This window comes from Plasmodium inui (genome assembly GCF_000524495.1).
Source record: "Plasmodium inui San Antonio 1 unplaced genomic scaffold supercont1.13, whole genome shotgun sequence".
NCBI lineage: Eukaryota > Apicomplexa > Aconoidasida > Haemosporida > Plasmodiidae > Plasmodium > Plasmodium inui.
Window position 1 is genome coordinate 188,421 of NW_008481847.1, and position 21,458 is coordinate 209,878.

The 21,458-nt window shown below is 44.6% G+C and overlaps 8 protein-coding genes across 8 annotated transcripts; 3 read left to right on the top strand and 5 right to left on the bottom strand.

Moving 5' to 3' along the window:
* Positions 1 to 159: 159 nt before the first annotated feature.
* C922_03232 (hypothetical protein) lies at positions 160 to 4,197 on the bottom strand (the record flags this gene model as incomplete). The annotated part of the gene is made up of 1 exon (XM_008818824.1): positions 160 to 4,197. One exon carries the CDS (start codon positions 4,195 to 4,197, stop codon positions 160 to 162), a length of 4,038 nt encoding a protein of 1,345 aa, XP_008817046.1.
* Positions 4,198 to 4,780: 583 nt separating this feature from the next.
* On the bottom strand, positions 4,781 to 5,346 carry C922_03233 (hypothetical protein; the record flags this gene model as incomplete). Its single annotated transcript, XM_008818825.1, has 3 exons — positions 4,781 to 4,835; positions 4,929 to 5,110; positions 5,299 to 5,346. 3 exons carry the CDS (start codon positions 5,344 to 5,346, stop codon positions 4,781 to 4,783), a joined length of 285 nt encoding a protein of 94 aa, XP_008817047.1.
* A 494-nt stretch (positions 5,347 to 5,840) lies between these two features.
* C922_03234 (hypothetical protein) lies at positions 5,841 to 6,422 on the top strand (the record flags this gene model as incomplete). The annotated part of the gene is made up of 1 exon (XM_008818826.1): positions 5,841 to 6,422. One exon carries the CDS (start codon positions 5,841 to 5,843, stop codon positions 6,420 to 6,422), a length of 582 nt encoding a protein of 193 aa, XP_008817048.1.
* Positions 6,423 to 10,851: 4,429 nt separating this feature from the next.
* C922_03235 (hypothetical protein) lies at positions 10,852 to 13,167 on the top strand (the record flags this gene model as incomplete). The annotated part of the gene is made up of 1 exon (XM_008818827.1): positions 10,852 to 13,167. The coding sequence occupies one exon, from the start codon at positions 10,852 to 10,854 to the stop codon at positions 13,165 to 13,167; it is 2,316 nt and encodes a 771-aa protein (XP_008817049.1).
* A 1,271-nt stretch (positions 13,168 to 14,438) lies between these two features.
* C922_03236 (hypothetical protein) lies at positions 14,439 to 15,415 on the bottom strand (the record flags this gene model as incomplete). Its single annotated transcript, XM_008818828.1, has 4 exons — positions 14,439 to 14,567; positions 14,692 to 14,789; positions 14,894 to 15,020; positions 15,239 to 15,415. The coding sequence occupies 4 exons, from the start codon at positions 15,413 to 15,415 to the stop codon at positions 14,439 to 14,441; spliced, it is 531 nt and encodes a 176-aa protein (XP_008817050.1).
* A 926-nt stretch (positions 15,416 to 16,341) lies between these two features.
* On the top strand, positions 16,342 to 17,841 carry C922_03237 (AUR protein kinase; the record flags this gene model as incomplete). Its single annotated transcript, XM_008818829.1, has 4 exons — positions 16,342 to 16,455; positions 16,590 to 16,684; positions 16,788 to 16,859; positions 17,058 to 17,841. The coding sequence occupies 4 exons, from the start codon at positions 16,342 to 16,344 to the stop codon at positions 17,839 to 17,841; spliced, it is 1,065 nt and encodes a 354-aa protein (XP_008817051.1).
* A 650-nt stretch (positions 17,842 to 18,491) lies between these two features.
* On the bottom strand, positions 18,492 to 18,968 carry C922_03238 (hypothetical protein; the record flags this gene model as incomplete). The annotated part of the gene is made up of 1 exon (XM_008818830.1): positions 18,492 to 18,968. The coding sequence occupies one exon, from the start codon at positions 18,966 to 18,968 to the stop codon at positions 18,492 to 18,494; it is 477 nt and encodes a 158-aa protein (XP_008817052.1).
* A 139-nt stretch (positions 18,969 to 19,107) lies between these two features.
* On the bottom strand, positions 19,108 to 20,889 carry C922_03239 (hypothetical protein; the record flags this gene model as incomplete). Its single annotated transcript, XM_008818831.1, has 2 exons — positions 19,108 to 19,182; positions 19,354 to 20,889. 2 exons carry the CDS (start codon positions 20,887 to 20,889, stop codon positions 19,108 to 19,110), a joined length of 1,611 nt encoding a protein of 536 aa, XP_008817053.1.
* Between the last annotated feature and the right edge of the window lie 569 nt (positions 20,890 to 21,458).

The following is a 21,458-nucleotide window of genomic DNA, read 5'->3' on the forward strand; positions in this document are numbered from 1 at the left end:
GGGACAAGCCACGACTAAAAAAAGAAACCACGCGAGGGCATACCATGTGTGCTGTGACACCGGTGTAATTGATGCAAAAAAAGTGACTCCCTTGGGATGGGGAAAGCCACGTCCTTTTTGGCAAAGTGTGCGCTTCGTAGGGGGTACTACCGCTCCACCTCATTCGTAACGGCCAACGGAGGCAAAAGCGCGAGACTTCCCTGTCTCGAGCAAGTACGAATCGGCGTCGCGGACCACGTTTAGCAGCTTCTGAAAAATGGCCTTAACCCTCTCAAGGCGGCCATAACACCTATGCCACTCATAAAAGGGCATAATCACTAAGTTGTAATTTAATTTCCTCCAAAAAAATAAACGCAAATAAACCAACGGTAAAAGCTCGATCGACGCATCATCAACTTCTTTAAAATAATCCTCCTCCTCCAAAAATTCAAAAATAAGTCTCTTTTTCAAGTCCACATATTTAACATCCAAGGAAAACATTTTAACGTTCTTCGTAATTTCGATTTTGTCCTTTTGGCTGTTTTGGCAGTAGGCATATTTCTTCAAAATGATTTCGAATTCAAGGTGAGCTGCCTTCCTCCGCTTGGTGCGTTCCTTGACGAGGTCATCATGGTGGTGGCAATCCGCACGATCTGGCCCTCTTCTCTCCGTCGTTCGTTCCCCTCGTGCGTGCACCTCCGCTGTATCTATATGATTGTACTCCTGAGATATTATGTCCATCTCGTTATCATCTTCTGTGTCGAGCAGGACGAGCTTCTTCCTATCAAAGGTGAAGTCGTGCGTCGAGGCGGGAGCGCGTATTATTTCTGACGTTGCCGCTTCCCATCGTAACGACTCCCCCATGTGGGCCTCAAAAACGGTGCCAACCTTGTGCAGCAGTGCGTCCACCTGGGCGAGACCGTTCGGTGTCCCAAAAAACTTCACATTCAACAAAAAGAAGAAAAACTGGTTCGATGGAATAAACTGCTTCATCTCGAAAATGTCGCTAATCAAGTTGGGATAATACCTTTCCACAAAGGGAATGTCACGGAAGGATAAATTAACAAACGTTACCAGCACGGGGATGAACTCCTCTTTGAGTCTTGCATTCGATTTGATCTGCTCGTATAGCTGATCTAAGAGCTCCAGACTTGTGCACAGGTACAGGTCGTTCACGCTGCAGTGGATGTTGGTGGCTGGGTTTATTAGTAGCGGCATCACGGAGAAGTAGGTCTTCAGGAAGGGCAGTGGTAAGGGGGTCCTCGGCAGGGGGGGCCCCGGAGCTCCTTCAAGTGATTTGCCACACGATTGGTCAATCAATTCGCCACTCAATCGGTTGCACGATGTTTCGCGCGATCCGTCCCCCTGCTCCTCGATTGATGGCTCCCCCCGGAGCGCCTGGCTGACTCCTCGCAAGCAGCATTCCATCAAACACACGTACCGGTAGGGGTACATATTCTTAAAACTCCTCATCAGGAGCTCCAGCTGAGGAACGCCCAGAGTGTTCTCCCCAAGCTGACGCTCCAGGAAAACCAACAGATATTTCCTTATGAGGGCATTCCTGTTGTCTATATTTATGGAGAGCCTGCTCACTAGGTACAGCAATTTGATCGTTTCGTCTGTCTTCATCTCTGCACTCTTCGCGCTATTGGCGCTGTCCACTCCCTTCTCGCCCTCCTCCTTCTGAGACGACACGAACCGAAGTAAAATCTTTTTAAACACTGAATTGAACGAATTGAACTCCGTGTCGACATTCCGGATAATGCTAAGTCCCCTCACCAGCTTCAGAATCTGCTCATTCTTCAATGCATGTACATGATCATACAGGTTTGACAGTACGACTCGAACGACCCCCTTGTTCACGTAATTTAACCTCTGGAAATAATACAACAGCGTGCAGCAATTCGCTGCGCATATTTTTGTTCGCCTATTGTTGCAGAGGATGCCCCCTTCGTCTAGGGGAGAAATCCCGTGTGAGGCGTTATCTGCTTCGTCGCTTGGCCGATTGTCGCTTTTCCCTTCATCGCTTCCCATCGAAGTGAGGCCATTCAGGTATGCCCAGTTCATCTCCATCACACGCTCGATCTTCCTGTACTCCTCGTTCCACTCGCTGCACCCAAGTTGGTTAACCACCCCCCCCATAGCCTTTTCACTGCTGAACAAACTGTTTGAGCGCTTCAGAAGTTTATCCATGTCTTCCCGATAGCGGCTACATTCCTTCCTCCTTCCCACCAACCGATACTGCAACACTGTCAGGGCGCTTAAATAATTCAGCACATTCTCCAAAAGGACATAATTTTCCTTTGTAAAAAAATACAGAGAGTGGTGCAGCCCCCTCAGGAGGTGTAAAATGTCTTTAAGGGAAAAGTGCAGTGAGCAGATCAAGCACCACTTTAGCAGGTGCAAAAAAAGGGGAGTATCTCTATATCGAATCTTCCCTAGAAGCAAAATTTTGTACAAGACATTTTGGACATACCTATCCAGGTGTTCAGATTGGACACAAACTTTCTCATCACAGTTGATTAGGAAGAAGTCTCTTCTTCTGATTTGGTCGGAGATGCTGGGTTGTTCCTCTTTTTTGATGCTAATAAGCCCTTCCGCTGCTTTGGTCAGGAGGAGCGATTCCTCCAGGGTTAGGGTGTAACCTCCAGGCGGGTTCTTAGCACTTCCCAGTGTGCCCTCCGCACCCCCCAAGACGCGGCGCACAACGCAGGAAAACAACTTCCCCCTCAAGGACCCCCCCGCCACAGTGCATTTACCAATTGTACAAAACTCATCCAACAGATAAATCATCGTGGACGTGGATTCTATCAAGTTAGTGTCATTCTTATCCAAAAATAATTCTATCTTGTTCATGCAAAAGTTAACATGATAAACCTTTTTAAAGTAAAATAATATTTTGGCTAGCTCGGCAACACGGTCATAATGGAAATGAGAAAAGTCCTCAACCTTCAGTGAGTCAAACACGAAGGAAAAATAAGACAATGGCAACAAATTGTTGTGCTTTATGTTCCTACTCTTTATAGTGTTTAGGACATTCACATAGTCAATGTCTTTAAGTTCCTTCCCTCGTTGTAAGCATCCCTTTAATCGGTTCAATACGTCATAGTAACAGTCATTATCGATGAGATAAAAAAATTCCAAGTCTTCTAAGATGTTGCATAGCTGCTGCGTATTCGCTTGTCCCATTTTTTCGTAAAAGTTATTTCTCAGACGTGAGTTAATTTGTGTGATTAGTTCCAAAGTGGATTCACCATATTGATGACCATTCCGATTTCCTTTATCGTAGGGGGAAAAGTCACACGCAGGATTCTTCCCCTGGTGAATACCCTCCATAGCGTCTAACCGGATAACCCCATTGGGTACTGCCCCATTGGGTACTACCCCATTCGCCTTTCCCATCATCATCATCACCAACTTCTTAACACATCGCAGTACAGACGATATGCCGTGCATCTGCAAGGACGGCACCACGTCGTGTAGCCTTCTCAAAAATGAGTTTACCAAGAGTTCGGTTTGCACCCCGGGGAAGGCAGCTCCGAGAGGTGGCATAACACAGTAAGGATTAGCACTTCCGCCAAATCGTCCCATCCCGTTCACGTAAAAATGAAACAGGATAGTCAAGTCCACCGCATTACTTTCCTCCAAGATATGCTCCACATTTTTGAAAAATAAGAACAAAAACTTCTCATTGTATATATCCAACTTTATCATGCTATTCAAAATTAAGCTTATGCTCATCACTGGGACATTTTCGAAGATCTTCGCCGCTTTGTCTACCAGTTTTGTGTACATCTGGATCACCCCCTTACTGTAGTACCTCCCTTTACTGATTGAGTTAATCAGTTGTGACAATTCGATTGGGTTTTCCGCCACGGATAATCCATAACTTAGGTTTTTCTCGTACATATCATATTTCCCATTCTTCAAATTATCACTTAGCAATTTGCACAGCTTTGTTATTGTTTGCTTTCTGTTTCTTTCCTCCACTGGATCGTTCCCATGAAGTTGTTTTTTCTTGTGGTCATGATATTTACTACTTCTTGTCTCGTCTCCACATTTGTCCCCCCTTCTGTTGCTCCTCCTTACAATGTCAATGTTCAGTGGCTTTCCCCTTAGCGTCTTCACAACAATGGAGCTGAAGATGCTGCGGGATGCGGCCTTTTGCAGGAGCTTCGGCACGGCGTTCAAGAAGCCTCTACACCTTTTTGCATACATCTCTAAGTTAGGAGGAGTTACACGGGGAGTTACGCAGCCAGGTTTGACGTCCTCCAAAGAAGTGGTAATGAGATAGGGCAGCTATAATTCGGCTCATAAAGTGGGCCCGTCGCTACGATCTCGAGTTGGTTAAATAAAAAAAAAAACACACAATGGAATACACAGCAGTGTTGCCTATATTCCCATGTTCTTGCCACAAAACAGAACGAGGAAATCCCCCGATTAGTATGCTTCTCTAAAGGTGAAGAAGTATTAAAAAAAAAAAAAAATGAACCCACCACAAATGCTGTCGAGTCCTCTTTACAACTGTGCTCATTTTACGTCGCACCTCACCAATGGCATTTTCTTTCTTCCATTGAGCTCCTATGCATTGTGCGTGAGGATAAACCTCCTTCTTAAAAAGAGAGTGTACTTTATTTTTATTTTATTTTTTTTCTTCTTCCTTTTTGCTCACCCACTGTTGACACTTGGTAGGAACAAATGAAGACGAAATCGAATGGGGTTAATCTTAGAGAAGAAGCTGGTGGCAGCACTCTCAAACGGGGCGTGTGCACGAGACCATCTGCGGACCCCACTTTGGTGTTCACTTCTTTTCATCGTCCGACGGGAGGATACCAGCCTTCTTCCATTCGTGGTAGCTTAAAGGGGGGAAAAACGCAACCAAATGGGAAAAACGCAACCAAATGGGACAGACGCCACACAGAATACGCGGCGAGCCCTTTCCAACTTACGTGGTGTGTCCCAATTCGTTGAGCAGCTTCTTTTCCATCGATTCCTCCGACTCTTGCGCCTCTTTTCGCAGGTCCTTCTTCACGTTTTGGATATAGCCCAGGGGGGTCTGGAGGCCGTCGCCGGTCACCATTAGCACCAGCATACTGAGAGATGTGAAGGCCAGCAGCCTGATCTGCGCGTTCTGAAGTGGGTGCATGTGGGTTAGATTAAGACTCACATGTGTTAGTGTGTCCACATATGTAAGCACATTTCTGCGCACGCACAGGGACAGCTCATCAGGGAAAGTTGCAAATGCGCTTCTTCGGATCACTCTCCGCTTATCCAATAGTGGCAGTGAAAAATCTATCTCCTTTCCCAATTTAAAATTACCGAAAAGTTCCCGTTTTTCACGAAAAGCAGATTTTTCAATTTATCCATTTCTTCCGCAACAGCTTGGGATCACATTTACCAGTGCTTCATTTGACTGGACTGGATGTTTTTTTTGCGAAAATGTTTCAAAATGCGATTTGGCATGCTTTCGCGGCATGCCTACAAGAGGGTACTAAAACTGTTCAAAATTTTACACATTTGGAGGAACATCCTAACGCATAAGTTTACTACTCCTTTTTTACGCCACTTCGGATCACATTTCCCACATTGCTAGCCACGTCGATGAAAATTGCCTGACCCGTTCAGGCGTTTTTAGCAGAATTTTCAAAAAAATTATGACAAAAAAAAAAAAAATTTAGTTAGCTAAACGTAAGAGGCGAAAAGGATGCGCACAGGGAACAAATCGAACAGTATTTTGCTTAGTACGTATAATGATAAAGAGTATGCCACAGAGGCCACAGGTTTATACATGTTTGTAGCCTCTTGGCCCCCTCTTTTGCATATTCCGCTCGTTGAAACCCCGTCAAGTGAAAAAATGAAAAATGCTGTGCCACAACCTTTCGAGCAAGGTCAGCGAATTTCTCCTTAACCGGATGAACTGCCCCTTTCTGCAAAATGTACAAATAAGGAACCATAAAATTATCAAACCGAGAAACATCATTAAGCTATGGAAAATTAACAAAGGGGACGAAGTGAAGGTGATATCGGGAAAGGATAAGGGCAAAATAGGGGAGGTACTAAGTTGTGATAAATTTCGGAACATGGTTAAGGTAAAAGGATGTAATTTGAGAAAAATATATCTCGATAATAAATTTGTTTATATTGAAAAAAAAATCCATTATTCGAATGTCCAACTGATTGATGATTTTTTGAAGACAAACACCAAGGTGTGCATTAGATACACCGATGACAATCAGGTTATACGGATATCGAAAAAGTCCGGAATTGTCATTCCGTGGCCCTCCAAGACGAATAAAGAGGACGAGTTTGACGATGTGGAGGAAAATCCCCTGGACACGCCACCGCAGGAAGCCCTCAAAAAGACATACGACTACAAGACCGATGTGAAGTTCATGAATATATTACGCCAGACGGTTAACAAATACAACAGGGAACTGTCCTAGAGAAGCCCAAAAAAAAAAAAAAAAAAAAAGGAAAAAACAAAGACAGCCACGTGTCCAATACTGTTTTGCCAATCTAGAGAGGGGGCCACCACGATTGTGTACGGGCTTAAATTCGGCCAGGTTTAGTTGGCAACCTGTTCTTAGCACGCAATCAGCGGAACCCTGCTTCGTTTTGAACGACGGACGTGAAGCTTTGGCTTGATTTAATTTACTTAATTGAATTCCCTTTTTCGCGAAAAATAGGAAGCGCCCGTGTCGTTAAACAGTGGAGACGCGCAATATTTACCTCCCGGGAGATTCAACAAAAAGGAAAAGAAGAGTAGTACACAGCATATGAGGCACCTACACAACTATAGTGCACCACCCGATCTGGTGTTCCTTTTTTATTCAACTGTGGCTGCCTCGTATGGGCGTAGTTCTCGCAGTCGTGTACACTGTGCTGCATCTACATAGGAGGAGTGTGTGGGTGGATGCTTGTCCCTTACAAACAGCCTGGGGGCAAATGCTATAGAATACCATGCTTAATCGATTTAAAGAAAGTAAACACAATTGGGAAAAGTCCAACCGTTCGGGCCTCACGTTCATTTAACCCTTGTCAAACAAAGCGCAAATCGATTTATATATGGTGGGATTGTTTAGCTGCCCAATGGTCAATTTGACCAGTTATCCTACACTTAGAAATAATGGTAGTCCAGCGCACCCCCACCCCCTTTAAAATTATATTAGTTAAGTTTATTAGCTCACAATTTGAGGAAGCTGTCTGTTACGTTTGAATTTATTTTAATTTCTCCTTTGGTTGCCTCCGTTGGGATAATCCTTCTAATCCCGTTTCAGAAGATGTTCTCCTCATATTTTTTAATGTGTTGTTCTGTTCATCCTTTTAACATTTTTTGTTTCAATTTTTTTCCTTTCACGTGGCAATTTTATTTTTTCCCCCCTTCGCAGCAACCACTGCAACGATCTCTTCCCCAAAGAAATTCGTTTTAAAAAAAAATTTCATTTTATATATTTTTTTTTTTTTTTTCGCGACAAACGGCCACAACCAGGGACAAGTTACGTCTCGCTGCTTAATCATGCGAACGGCAGTATGAAGTAGCACAAAAGGTACGCTATGTTAAATATAGACGTATGCAGGAAATAAAAATGTTAGCAGCACGTGGAAGTGTTATTCCCCACATTGGTAACGTGAAGAATGCGAAGGAAGAGGGTTGTGGCTGCCTGGGAAGGTCATAAATGTATGGAAAAAAAAAAGGTATAAATGGGTTCTTTTCCTAAGAGATGATATATGCACTTCACGTTGGGGGTCCCGCAAAACGGTTAGCAAAAAAAAGGAAGAAAAAGAAGAAAAGGAAGAAACGCGGGGCGAGCTACGGTACATGGTGAGCCACTTTGCATCGGATGCGTATGCCCCGCGGTACAATACATAATAATACATCTTTCTGCGGGAGGTGTATGCACAGTGGGGTACGTACATATAGATAGGCCATTATATACATAAGTAATGCTACGTTACAAATATTTTATACCTACATAATATTACGTACACAATATATTGTACGTGGATACGCCTGCGGCTCGTGGGGCATAGGAGCGTCCGCCCCGCCAGAAGGTGAAGGGAAAAGGACGTATGCGGAACGGGCGTAAAAGTGAAGCAGCTGACTAAGCTAAGCGGCTAAGCTGCTAAGGGGCACCCAAGCACTGCGCGCGCAACAAGAGAAAAACATATATACACTATATATAATATATATTTACATACAAATAATTCGCTTGTCCACATATATGTCCTTTTTCGTATGCGCATGTGCCGTATGCGCTTTCGACCACTCCATTTTTGTTAGTTGAGAGCATGCGCACTTTCAGCATGGCGCGAATTTCTGGAGGAAAAAAAATTAATTGAAGGCGCGCAGGAACAATAAAAAGGCAAAAAAAATAAAAGAAAAATAACGCAACTGTACGCATTTCTCTCTCTATTTTTTGAACGCACGTTTTACATGTAAATTTATAGAGAGGAGCCTTTCGTGCGAAAATGAAAAAGTTTAATTGCTTCTTAATCCGTGAAGCGGTTAAAAAGTATACAAGTTGAACTTTCTGAACGCATTTAATACGATCAAAAAAATACGCCATGTGCGCCAAATGCATCTTTTCTTGCTAAGGCCGTTTTATACACTCACAAACCTTTTTTTTTTTACTTGGATATTTTACATAATACATTTATTTTTCGTTTATTTTTTTTGCCCACTAATGCATAAAAAAATCACTTCATATGTTTGCGTCTCTTGGCCAAAACTTGAGCATATCACAAAAGAGTTTTTTTTTCTTTTTCTCTTTGCTTTTCTTTTTATTTATTTTTTCTTTTCTTCTTCTTTTACTTTTTTCTTTTCTTTTTACTTTTTTTTCTTTTCTTTTACTTTTTCTTTTTTCTTCTTTTTTTTACATCCTCCATCACAGCATATAGCTGACCCCTTGGAACTTCCTACCTGTTTATGCGCAATTATATACCTGCTTCTCACATATTAACGCCTAAAAGCGTGAAAGGAAAAAAAGGAGAAAACAAGTTAAAATCATTTTTACGCGGGCGAGTCAGCACATACGAAGGTACTATTCCTTGGTACTATTCACTCGCTTCCCTGTACCTTATTCATTTCTTGCCTTTCACCATTTCTGAGTTTAATTCTTCCACCCAAATAAAAAGAGGCTCTCTTTACTTTATCTTTGCGTCCACGTGTATATGTACTTACACTCCTGTACCATGTACGCTCACTAGGCCGTATCCAAACGGCAGATTTTTTTCACCATTCGCCCAAAGAAATAGTCAAAACATTCTTTGTTCACGCTAAAGGGACGAATTAAAAAGGAAAAAAAAAAATGCCCTTCGAGGTGCGCGTTTTGTAAGGCAAAGGAGAAAAACGCATTTGCTACTCATACTGTTCACATGTGAAGGATGCCCGTTTCAACGTGAAGGAGCACAAACAGCAGATGAGGGATTGGTACGCTTGTATGAGGTAAAGTCAGTCCTATAGCGTAATCAAATGAACAAAAGTGAAATTTAGCTACATACGCAATGCGTATACGTGTACATGCGCACAAATGTGCTAGTTTGCTGATTGCGCAATTGTACGCACGGAATTTTATTAGAAGCTGAGGAATAACAGACGCAGCCTTCTCCACGCGCTTCTGCACGCACATGCAAAAGCCATGCGAAAAGGTTACGTACCCTTGGTGAGAGGATTTCAATGTACATACCACTTCCTCCGAGGAATCGTCTACGTATGAATGCTGCCTACATTATGTGTACATTATAATTTCTTCTTTTTTTCCTTAATATCCTTTTATGAGTATTTTCCACACGTTAGGGGGTTAATTCAGGGAGTTTTTGTTTCCTCCGTTCGCTAATCTTCCCATTTTTTCGCCATCCTTGCGTCGTTATTTTGTCATACTTACGTCGCTATTTAGTCATTCCTACGTCGTTATTTAGTCATTACTACGTCGTTATTTAGTCATTCCTACGTCGTTATTTAGTTACCTTATGTCTTTACGTAGCCTCCCCTTTTGTCACCACTTCGTCCCCTAGCCCTTTTCTTCTGCTTTGATTTTCCCCTCCTCATCTCAGTTTTCTCATCCGTTGTAGCCCAGTTTCACCGAGCCACCGGTTAGCCACATTTTCAGGAAAAAAAAAATAAGAAAAGGAAAATAAAAAAAAAGGAACGGAAAGGATAGGGGCAATAACCACGCCAGTTACTCTTATCCACAGCGAACTACTCACCTGTGTGAATAACTCGTGGTATGATACGCTCCTCTGATGTGTGTACACACATTGTCAAGGCATTCCCCTTTTTCATCGAGTCTACATCAGTCTTACAGCCCTACGCACGGAAACACACAACACACTCCGTACTGTATCGACGCGATTTAACATTGTTTACACGTGCTTGAAGGATTTTCTTTCTTTTTTTTTCTGGCAAAGGGATTTATCTTCAAAGTTAAAGGAATTATTTTTACGTGTGGAGAAAAAAAAAGGGACACGTGACGAAACGCGTGCGCTCGTAGGTGTATACTCCAGGAAGGCAACAGCTGTCGGCATGTACCCAAGTATAAGTACCTCCGTGTGGATCCCTAGAACTGGTTAGCGCAAGTCAGCGGTGAATTTCAGCATTCTTTCCTGTGTTGTCAGGCCAAACTGTGAATCCTTCTTCTCTCCTGTTTAACCTACTTCCTTGTGTTACAACCCCCCGACGCACCCGCCAGTATAAGCGGAGATCACAGACGTTCCAGGAAAAGTAGCCCACAAGTTAATCGCACTCGAGTTCCCTCTCTTAGGATAGTCCACACCGGGTGACACTCCTGTTAGGAGGCACAGCGTGTCTGTTCTGTCCTTTCCTCTTCTCTGCCTCTCCCTCTCTCTCCCGCTTCCCATCTCCTTAAATCCAAAATGATAAAGCAAAAGAGGTCGTACACGTGTATCAATAACGAAGGCGAAATGAGCAACCACAGCGATGAGGAAGGCCCATTTAAGAGGCCCCGAAATAAAAGTGACAGTAGCAGTAGGTCCTTCGGAAGTTGCAACGATGACGAAATGGAAAACTATGAAAGAATAAGCTACTCTGCTAGTGGCACCACCACAGAAATGAGAATCCCATATTGTATTCTCCTACCAAATAGGGCAATCGGGTTTGTCATTGGTAAGTCAGGAAACAATGTACGTGAAATAGAAAAGGCCTGCGGAGCGGTCATAAAATGCCAAAAGGAATTTGACATCTCAGTCTATCCGCCTCCGTCGGAAAATACCGTGACCATCTATGGGAAAAAGGAAAATAAAAAAAAAGCATTAGAACTGGTTTTAGGGAAGTCCAAAACGGTTATGGATTTCCATGAAGAGGATGGAAAAGAGTCCATCGTCATTATCGTACCTACTAGATCTATCCCAATAATCATCGGACAGAAGGGCTCCAAAATTGCTGCTCTATCTGAAAAGTCAGGCTGCGAAATTAATGTACATAAGGATGATGTTCCAGGGATTAAGGATAAGGCCATCTTTATTAAGTCAAAAAAACTTGGAAAAATAATTGACTGCATAGCCATAATATACGATTTGCTAGAGGACGTTGTCGATAATGGTATTCTTTCCTTGTCTGAGTTTCCTGGGGTTCCCAAAAATGGCCCCTTCATCCCTGCCATGGATGGTGGGGGTGGCGGTGCGGTCCCCGATGCCCCAGGCGGGATGGGCATGGGTGGCGGCCAGATGAACAGCATGACGAATAACTACGTGAGTGCAGGCGGCGGCGGCGGAGGGCCCAACAGCAACTTCCATCAGGGAGGTCAAAACAATTACTTTAACCACGGAGGGAAATATAACATGAAAAAGAACGACAATAGTAACTCCTTCGATCGTATGAACGGAGACGATTGCGACAACTTCTCTGTTCCCAAAGAGAGGAATCTATTGTTGCACAAATACGGAAAGGAAGTGAGCGGCTGTGTGATTCGCTTCGTTCTAGACGTAGAGACCACTGCGTGGATAATCGGCAAGGCAGGGTGTCACATAAAGGAAATAAGAACCATAACAGGAGCGGGTGCAGTAATAGTAGACGCCCCCGACAACATAGAGAATGTGAAAACGTGTGATCGAATCTTAACCCTATCCGGCTCCGCGGAAAGTAAATTTAATGCACTCAAATTAATCGTCAGACAAATGGAAGAAAGGGAGAAAAATATAAACCATCCAATGCGTATGCTAGTCCCAGGAAAGGCAGCTAGCTTCCTAATCGGTAGAAAGGGATCCATTATAAAGTACATAACGGACATGTCCGGTTCTCAAATACAGGTAGCTAAAAATAAAGAAAGTGAAAATGAGAAGCTAGTCCTGATTAGCGGTTCTCCCGATTCTAAGATATTGGCCTCCATTTTAGTCTTGCAAAAATTAGAAGAATACGAAAATCCGGCCATCGTTAGGGAAGGATTGCTCATCCCTCTGAATGATGTCTTCTTGGGCGTGAGCACGAACAAGTATGCCAACGTGAAAAAGGGAAACAACAATATTAGCGGCAACAACAACGTTAGCAGCAACACCAACGGTTACAGCAACAGCGGGATGAGTAATCACAACAAGCCAATGCATAACCACCACCAGACGAATATGAACAACGACAAGTACCATTCTCCTAACCCCATGCCCAACAATCATTACGGAAGGGGTCCTTCCCCCCACGGGATTAACGGCAGCGGCTACGGTGCGGGTGGAAATCACCCCGATCACCATCGCGCGAGCCATCATCATCCGAATGGGTACGACGACGGAAGCCACAGCCCTGTGAATAATAACTACCCTTACGACGACAACAACATGCAGAGTCATTACAGTAGTCACCATGCGGACGTGAATAACCACCCTAACTCAGTTAAGAACCCAAATGATATGAAAGATAAGGTGGAGAAAATGTTCCTCCAAAAATTATACAAATCGTTCCCCATCTCTTCCCTCCCCAAGATTCTATCTGTCACGCAACCGTACACTATCGAACTGAACATGCCCGATGTGTACTTGGAGACATTCGACTCGCAGAATAAAAATGGGAAATCTTTAATTGAAGAAATCATTGAGAAGTCCGGCTGTAACATCTCCATCTGTACCGACTCCAACGACTCCTCTTCTTACACCTTCATCCTCTCCATCACGGGTTCCCCTCTCGCCAACGCCATTGCCATCCTCATGATTCAGGCCAAAATATTTCAGTTCGACTGGTTCTGAACGGGGCCGAATGGCGGTCGAAGTGGTAGTGGCGGTGGTAGTGACCGCGGTGTGCCTCTCTGCTGCGTCTCCCCCTTCGTGAAAACATTCTTTCAATTTTTCAACCACCCAAATGGAAAAAATTCGACGCACGCTGCCGCCGAGTTTCCCTCCCCCCGTCCTTTTGACATTCTACGTTGTCATCGTTTCACCAAATGGTTATCCTTTTTATGATTTTTTTTTCCTCTCTTTTTTTTTTCAAGCCGCAAATTAGCACAACTTATTATATATATACGTGGTTGCACCAGCCCGTAGTTTTCCTCAAAGTTTACAATCCAAAATTGGGCACATGTTGCTTGGGGGAGAAGCCCCTTTGGTTCTTTTTTTTTTCTCTTTCTTTTTCTTATTCTTATCCTTCCTTTTTCTTCTTCTTCCTTTTTCTCACCCTGCCGCGGCATCCGTGCAGAACAACATAGAGAGGAGGCATATCATCTGTGTGCCATCTGCACAGAATTGTCTTTACAGACGGCGTTAAAACAAGTTTGAGCGAAAAAGTTTCTGTTTTTTCCCCAAATGGGGAGGAAAGGGGAAAAAAATATATATGGACATGCGGGATCCACCTGGACCGGAGAAACCCTTTTCAAACGTATCATCGTATGCACACTTCCGTTCACGCGAAATTGTTCCGCTTAAATGCATTTGGGGAAAGAATGCAGCAAAGGGGTAGATGGGTAAGCAAATGGGTGAAAAGAGATTTACGCCTCCCACTTCGCATACACATAGGCGCTCTTCGCTAACGCAAATGCCGCTCCTCACTTTGCTCCGCTTCACTTCAAGTTGAATAAGGCTTTCGTTTTTAAAAAATCTTTACTCTAAAGTAAAAATGAAGAAATAGACAATTGCAGATATATGCAACGGAGTCAGAAATATTTTTCCAACTCGCAGAATATGCCTCGAAAAAGAAATGGGACACCTTTCGCACAAGGCGTGTCACTCGATTTGTGTGTTCTTTCTTTTTCTTCTTTTTCTTTTTCTCTTTTTCTTTTTTTTTTTTTCCACTTTTGAGGATCTACCTGAATGAGGTGCATTTTCTTCTTCGCGGGGCTCCGGTAATCTTTCACCACTGTGATGTTGCTGCGCAGGGGGTGCGGTGGGGGAAGCAGTTCGGTGTTCTACGCACGTTGGAGGTATGCTAATATGTGGAGGGCAATCATTACGGCGGTCGATCATCCGTGGGGCCCCTGCGTAATGGAGAGCGTCTGATCAGTGGCCAGGCAGTACCACGCCTCTTACTAATAATCGAAGCTGGAAATCCCGTGGTTCTCATCGAAGATCCTCAGTTTATCAATCCTGTTCGTCTCCGACGAGTATATGTCGAGCCAGTGCCTCAAATAGGAAATGGCATACGCGTCTCCTTGAAACTGAGGCATGGAAGGGAGCAAAAGGACAGAGAATGAAAATCACATGGTGGGAAAAAATCTACATTACAAAATGGAGAAATAGGAGGGGCATTTGTTTGGTCCTCTGTGCGCCTCGATCCCTTACGTGGCCCATGGCAAATCGCCGCCTGCACTTAATCCAACCAACTAGGTACATGCGCTTGGCGGTTTTGTAGAGCTCCTGGCAGAAGACGTTCCCTTCATCTGCAGAGGGGGGGAAGCGGTGTAGCGCCGTGTTGCGGTGTAGCCTAGTGTGGCGGCGTGGTGCCATGCAGCTTCGATGTCACAGCCGCCCCTCCTCGACTGACCTTCGAAAAACCCATTTATGTCAAACCTGAATTTAGACTTCACTTCGTGAAAATTCGTTATGTCGTAATTCCTTTTCGTTTCTTCTCTCTTCACTGGGGGCGGTTTGTACTTGCGGAAGCCGGTGACCTGTAAAAGGTGGGAAAAGGACACATAGATGGCCACACCGTGGTGAGAGGAAAGAGGGGGCAGATGAAATGCACATGGGAATAGGCATGTGTGTTGACAGTCCTCGCTGCCATTTTCCGATGTTTGAAGTCCTCACAGCTGCTCTCCCCAGCACACACAAACAACACACCTGCTATTGCACGAAAAAATGCCCATTGCTACGCCTCTTTTTGGCCTACCTGCCGGTTTAGTATGTCGAACTGCTTGGCGAATTCAGGGTGGCCCTTCCTTAACTTGGGCTGCCATTTTTCCCCTTTGTCCAGTAGTAAATTTTGTCGAAACAAAAAGTGGGGCTTCTTATGGATGGACAAACTGAGCCTGCTCCTTATCTTCTTCGAAACTGGTGTGGGTATCATTTGGGCGGTGCGCGTGGGGGGGAGGAGAGAAACTAGTCACACGGGTGGAGGTATGGCGGTTTACATGTCTGTTCAGTTGAGCGATTTCTCAAGTGACTCCCCAAGCGACTGCCTAGCCGAGTGCTCACCGACAGATTTCTCGGCCAACTCGTTCGCACGACGGCAGGCGGGGTCTCCCCAAATGTTGTCCCTTGGGAAAACTCACCACCCTCGCAGGTATTCTCCGCAAAGGGGCAAACAGGCTAACGTAGCTTTCCGTTAAGGGGGGGAACAAGTGAAAAATAAAATCCCAAGGGGGTCACATTTTACGTTCATTTTGCTGCAAATGCGTGGAGTTATGTATAAGTTTTTTTTTTTTTTTTATTCCCACATCTCAGTTTTTTTTTTTTCTTTTTTCTTCTTCTTCAATGGTGACGCAAACAGAGGGAAAGAAATTCATGTGAAAGAGTTTAATGTTTTATTTCCCCCCCTAGCATAGCAATAATGTGAAACTAGCTTATTTTTACCGCTCATTTGACGAATCTGCTAACAGGCTAATCGCCCATTCAGCCAGTCGGCTAACCCCTGCAATACCTCGTGCGCCCTTCCATTTGGCGATCACGTCCCGTTCCTAGTGACCCATCGGGATGTAGACTTAAAAGGATTTTCTCATGTGTGTATACCACCGCACAGAGACATTCTTCACTAGTCCACGTTTTTCCTAATTCACGCGATAAGAATAAGAAGTGCCTGTCTTCAGTTTGCAGCATCGAGATTGCCTGTCGGACGAGGAAGTAGAACGTACCGGACTACACAGGATGCAAATAATTACGTAAAAGTGTGCACCTACTAATTTGGTAGCCGCTTTTCCCATCGACGACGCATGAATAATGCTCGTATAGGCCTCTGCGTCCACCCCATAACTACCTACCCAATTGCACAGAAAAATGAACGAGTCAGTTAACAGCCCAATCAAGGCCACATGCAGGGACATGGCCTTAAAAAGCAGCCTGCATTCCTTTACCTTCAGCTTAAAAGATTTCGACATCGCAGGGTTTTTGGTAAGGCGAACCAGCAGCGCCGCAAAGGAGACGCGATACCATGGTGTAGAAACATAGCAAAACGGAACTGGTACGTAGCAGCATCGGCTGTATATCCCGCGTGTCACCACTACACCCCGATTTTCACCCCGCAGGGAGACGGAGCCCACGGCAGCGTGTTCCTGGCCTGCGAAAGGAGGACCAACTTCATTTGCGTCCTCAAGTGCATATCGAAATCGCACCTGGTGAAGTAATAGACCGAAGCGGATCTTTTTGCATGTGCCCTCATCATGTTTGCCCTGTTCTTCTCACTGTTTTGCTTTTTTTTAATTTCCCCTTGTCTCCCCTTTAAGGAGTACACAGGAAGCCCTGCTGAGAAAAGAGATAGAATTACAGGCGCATTTGAAACACCCTCACATAGCATGGTAATGGGAAAAAAAAAAAAAAAGGATACAAAGGTGTTGCAATAATTACAGCATGATGTGTGGTTCAATCTCCCTCCCTCGGCCTCTTCTTTTGTGTGTTCACTTAATCCTGTTGTAGGAATTTTTTGGAGGGATGGTTAGATTTGCCATTTGACTCTCCCCCTATATTTGTGTACCCTTCTGCTTTTTCCCCTTCAGCATGTACACGTGGTTCCACACAAGCAGCCACGTCTTCTTCGTGATGGAGTACTGCTCTAATGGAGACCTCTTCACCTACCTGAATGAACATGGCCCGTTCGCCGAAAAGAAGGTGGCGGAGATGCTATTCGAAATTATATGGGCAATAAGGACATGCCACGATAAAAGAATCGCTCACCTAGATTTGAAGCCGGAGAATGTACTAGTCAATCATGAAGAAAAGTGCAAGCTTGCTGATTTTGGATTATCTGCACATATAGGATCGAAGCATAAAAAGAAGGGAATCTCCCATTACAGAGGGACCCATGATTATTGGTCACCAGAACAATGTGCAAGGCATCAGAAGAAGAAGCAGAATTTTGGAGAATTTGATCAGAAGACAGACATATGGACATTGGGCATATTAGCATTTGAACTTAAATTTGGCAGACCACCATTTGGATCTACGAATGAAGAAAGAGAAACAGTAATCATGAATAGGATTCAGGATTATCACTGGAGTCAATTATTTTGCGAAAAAGTCAAACAGGATTTGATCGACAAATTATCTCCAGAATTTAAAGACTTTCTCAATTTGTGTTTAGATAAGAACCCCAAAAAGAGACCAACAGCAGAATCGCTAATTCAGCATCCGTTCATTTTTCTTCATAACAAGAGTAGGCCTTGCATCAAATCGTATGCTACTCAACCGAGAGGCAAGCAGGGACCTAAGTTGAGTCACAAAGGGTTTAATGAGCAGGACGGCTCCTTCCTCACACCCATATGGTTCCACAATAAGGGCTAAAATCAGGGCAGACAGTGTAAAGCGTGTGTCCCTTTTAGTTGGGAGTCTGATTTGTTTTGTTTCTTTTTTTTTCGTGCGCCGTGAAGCGGCTAATCTTAGAGGCCCCCTTTCCGCAGGGCTAATATTTGGGTCCCTCTTTCGGAGTGGCGACTAGTTTGATCCCCCCTTTCGCCGCTGATTCTTTTTGCCACTTCCTCATAACGATCCCCCCCTGCGCTACTCCACCTGGGGGATATCCGCGGGGATGCTTTCTGCCGACACCAGAGAATACACCTCCGCTCCTAACAATTTTCCAAAAAGGGGAAACTTATTCTTTCCAAAAGGCCAAAACTTATTTTTGCCAAAAGACCGAAATTTATTTTTTCCAAAAAGGCAAACATATTTTTTATTTTAAAAAACGTGGGGTTAAGTCTGTCCGTGAGCGCATCGCACGGGGGGAAACGGCAAAAAAAGGAAAGAGAGAAAAAAAAGAGAATGACTAATGGGCAGGTAAACCTATGAACAAACGCTTAAATGTGAAGAAGTTCAAAACGGGCGAAGAATACGCAGCAACGAAATGGCCGCACCGAAATGGCCGCTGCGAAAAGACGCCGCATGGCAGCTTGACCGCTTCCCCGCTTCATCCGTGTTGGTAGCCCCTCCCCCACCCCTCACATGTTCGCTATCGCATTCTTAAACTCGTCAAAGTGCATCCTGTCGCTGTTGCTTAGGTCCATGATGTTAAAAATGCTCTTGAGGGTTTCCTCACTGAATTCATTTTCAAATTCTTTGGCCGCTTGGATGAAGCTCTTAGTCGATATGTAGCCCCTTCTGGACGTGTCCAGCAAATCGAACAGACTTTTCATTTTCTCCTTCGATTTGAATTTGTTAATATCACAATTGAGCGACATGAGGAAATCCTCTAGACTGATGGTGCTGCCATACATGTGAAACAAATCTAAGAGATCGTCCGAAATGTCCTTGTTGTGATTTGCGTGGAGAAATTTCTGCATATTCTGAATCGTCACACTTTCATTTTTGTTCCTCTTCATTTTGTTGAAAATATACTCCAGGTTATTTATTTCGTCCGCGTTTAGGAAGTTGTAACTGCTTTCGTTTTTTTTCCCCCCTCGAGGCTGTTCCTCCATTTTGGGAAGCGAATCCAGGGGGTAAGCGGCCTCACGAGGGGTAAGCAGCTTTATGTGGGATAAGGCGTCTTGCGTAGGGTAAGCCGCTTTACGAGGGAGTAACTAAGCCCGTTTACTTCCAGCTGCGGCGTTGCGGCACTCAAGCCTTGCTGGGGTAATTCGAACACAGGTAGACCTCTTCCGAAATACCATAGACGTCCTCGAAGTTGAGCTCCTGCTTGGGGAAATGGCAAAATGGTCCATTGGATGGCGATGGGACAGCGGCGAGAAACATCGCCAAGGGGCACACGGGTAATGCGCAGAAAATGTGCTGCAAATGTGCTGCAGATGTGGCGCGTACATGCCGCTCTGACATGCCGCGCCGATGAAACGCGGACACACGCACCTTCGACTCCAGGTACTGGTATATGTGGGGGCGAATGTGCTCGTACGTGTGCTGCAGGGAAAAGTCGAGCAGGCGGTAAACGAGAAACTCCACGGAGAAAATAAGCGAGGGCGTTAAATTCTCCTTCTTGTCTAACTTCTGAATATAGAAGAGGAGCTTCTCTAAAATCTGCATGTCGTCATGCTGGTAAAATTTGAGGGACAAAATGAGACAAGTAGCTGCGTAGAGCTTCCGATTGGACTTATGGACATAGCCCTTAATGACCAGCCTTTCAAAGAAGACCCACGCGCAGCAGATGGTAGAAATGTCGATTTGGGGGATGTTAGAAATCAAATTGAAAAGATCAATTTTTAAATTTCGCAGCTTGGATAATGTTAGCGATTTGTGGATCCAGGGATTTATCTCATTAAACAATTCATTCACTTCTTCTTTCAGCTTTTTGGCCTTCACAAAAGGAATCACAGACACATTATAGCCTTGCAAACACATCACTGTGTGATGCTTTCCTTGCTTAAAACGAGGATTAAACAGACAAAACGCATCATACTCATGCTTACTTGGACTTAGCAAATGTTCATATGATATGCCTTTCTTCCTTTCCTTTTTCTTTCTCCTCATTTCGTTCAAAATTACACTTTTTTTTTTCGCTTCCTCCTCAGCATTCTCCGCACTTTTGCCTTTTCCCCTGTTCGTGAGGAAATCTCTACTGGGTCCCCTCATCATTGGATCTTTGCTATACTTATTCGAATTTTTTTCCATTCCTCTGCGTACATCCTTTCCTGTCCCTGTCGCATCCTCCGCGTGAAAGTTGCTTCCTACCTTTTCGCCCCGCCTAAATTGACTCCTTTCCTCGTCTATCAAGGGGAACTTCCTTCCCTTCCGTCTGTAACGCCAAAATGCCCACTTCTTCAAGAAGCGTAAAACTCCGTTATCCTCCTCTTCTCCATAAAAAGCATACTTCTCTTCCTCCATGTCAAAATTGGGTACCCTCTTCTTAAAAATGGAAATTGAATAATTAATGTTCGCCGAGTCTTGACACACATTTTCGTTGTATGGCTTGTAGGACAGACACATGGTGTGTGTGTTCTGGTAGCACAGAAGGATTTTCGACGCGCAATGATTCATGTTGGAGAAGCAGTGGTTGTTTCTGTACGCGTCCGCTTCCGCGTTGTGGTGACCTCGGTGTCGGCCGCTCCGGTGTGGAGCACTTCGGTTTGGACTGTTCCCATTTGTACCCCTCCAATTTGGGTCGTTCCCATTTGTACCGCTCCTATTTGCGCTCTTCCCCGTGGTGCTCCCCTCCTTGCTGCTGTCCTTGTGACACACGGCCCTGTTACTCTGGTTGTTCAGGTAAAAGTCGATGTGCCTCTCCTTCCTCGGGCCCTCCTCCCCGCCATCGTTCTTCTCCTCTGAGCTAGACTCCTCACTGCTGCTCACATCGAAAATGCTGTTCTTTGTCTCAACGACTGTGTTTAGAAAGGTCTTCGCATCTTTAAAGAAATCGTCGTATACGGTGAAGTACTTCGGTTCCTTCATTTGGAGAAGGGAGGGACAAAAGGAGGGAGTCCCCAGACGGGTAAGACCCCAAACGAGTGAACCACCAAATGGGTAAACACACCAGTGCAACGGAGAGAAAGGCCTCACTGATGCGCCCTAATCTGTATGCTGATCAAGCCACCCTCTTCATCGCCTAAGCGGGTCCTTCCCCCTGACAGGTTACTCTCCTCATATCATCCGCTTCCCACGGAAAGAGAACTCATACACGCAAAAAGAAGAAAAAAAAAAAAAAAAAAAAAAAAAAGACCCACCAACCGAATGTGCGCCCTTCCAGTGAACCAATCAAAGTCCCAAACGAGGCGCTCCCAACATGGGCAGCAAGTCCAAAAGAAAGGGAAAAAGGAAAAACAAAATCGCGTAATGCCCACAAGCTGATGACCTAGCTATATTTGAACCCCGTTCAGTCGCCACAATCAAAATTGCTGACTAAAAAATGTTGATCGAGGGAGAGAGGGGGAATAGGAACACCCCCAAAGGTGTCTTATTTTTGAGGCAATATTTGCCGCGTGCTTTACTGTTTGGGCTATTGTTACCTTGCGCGATCGCGT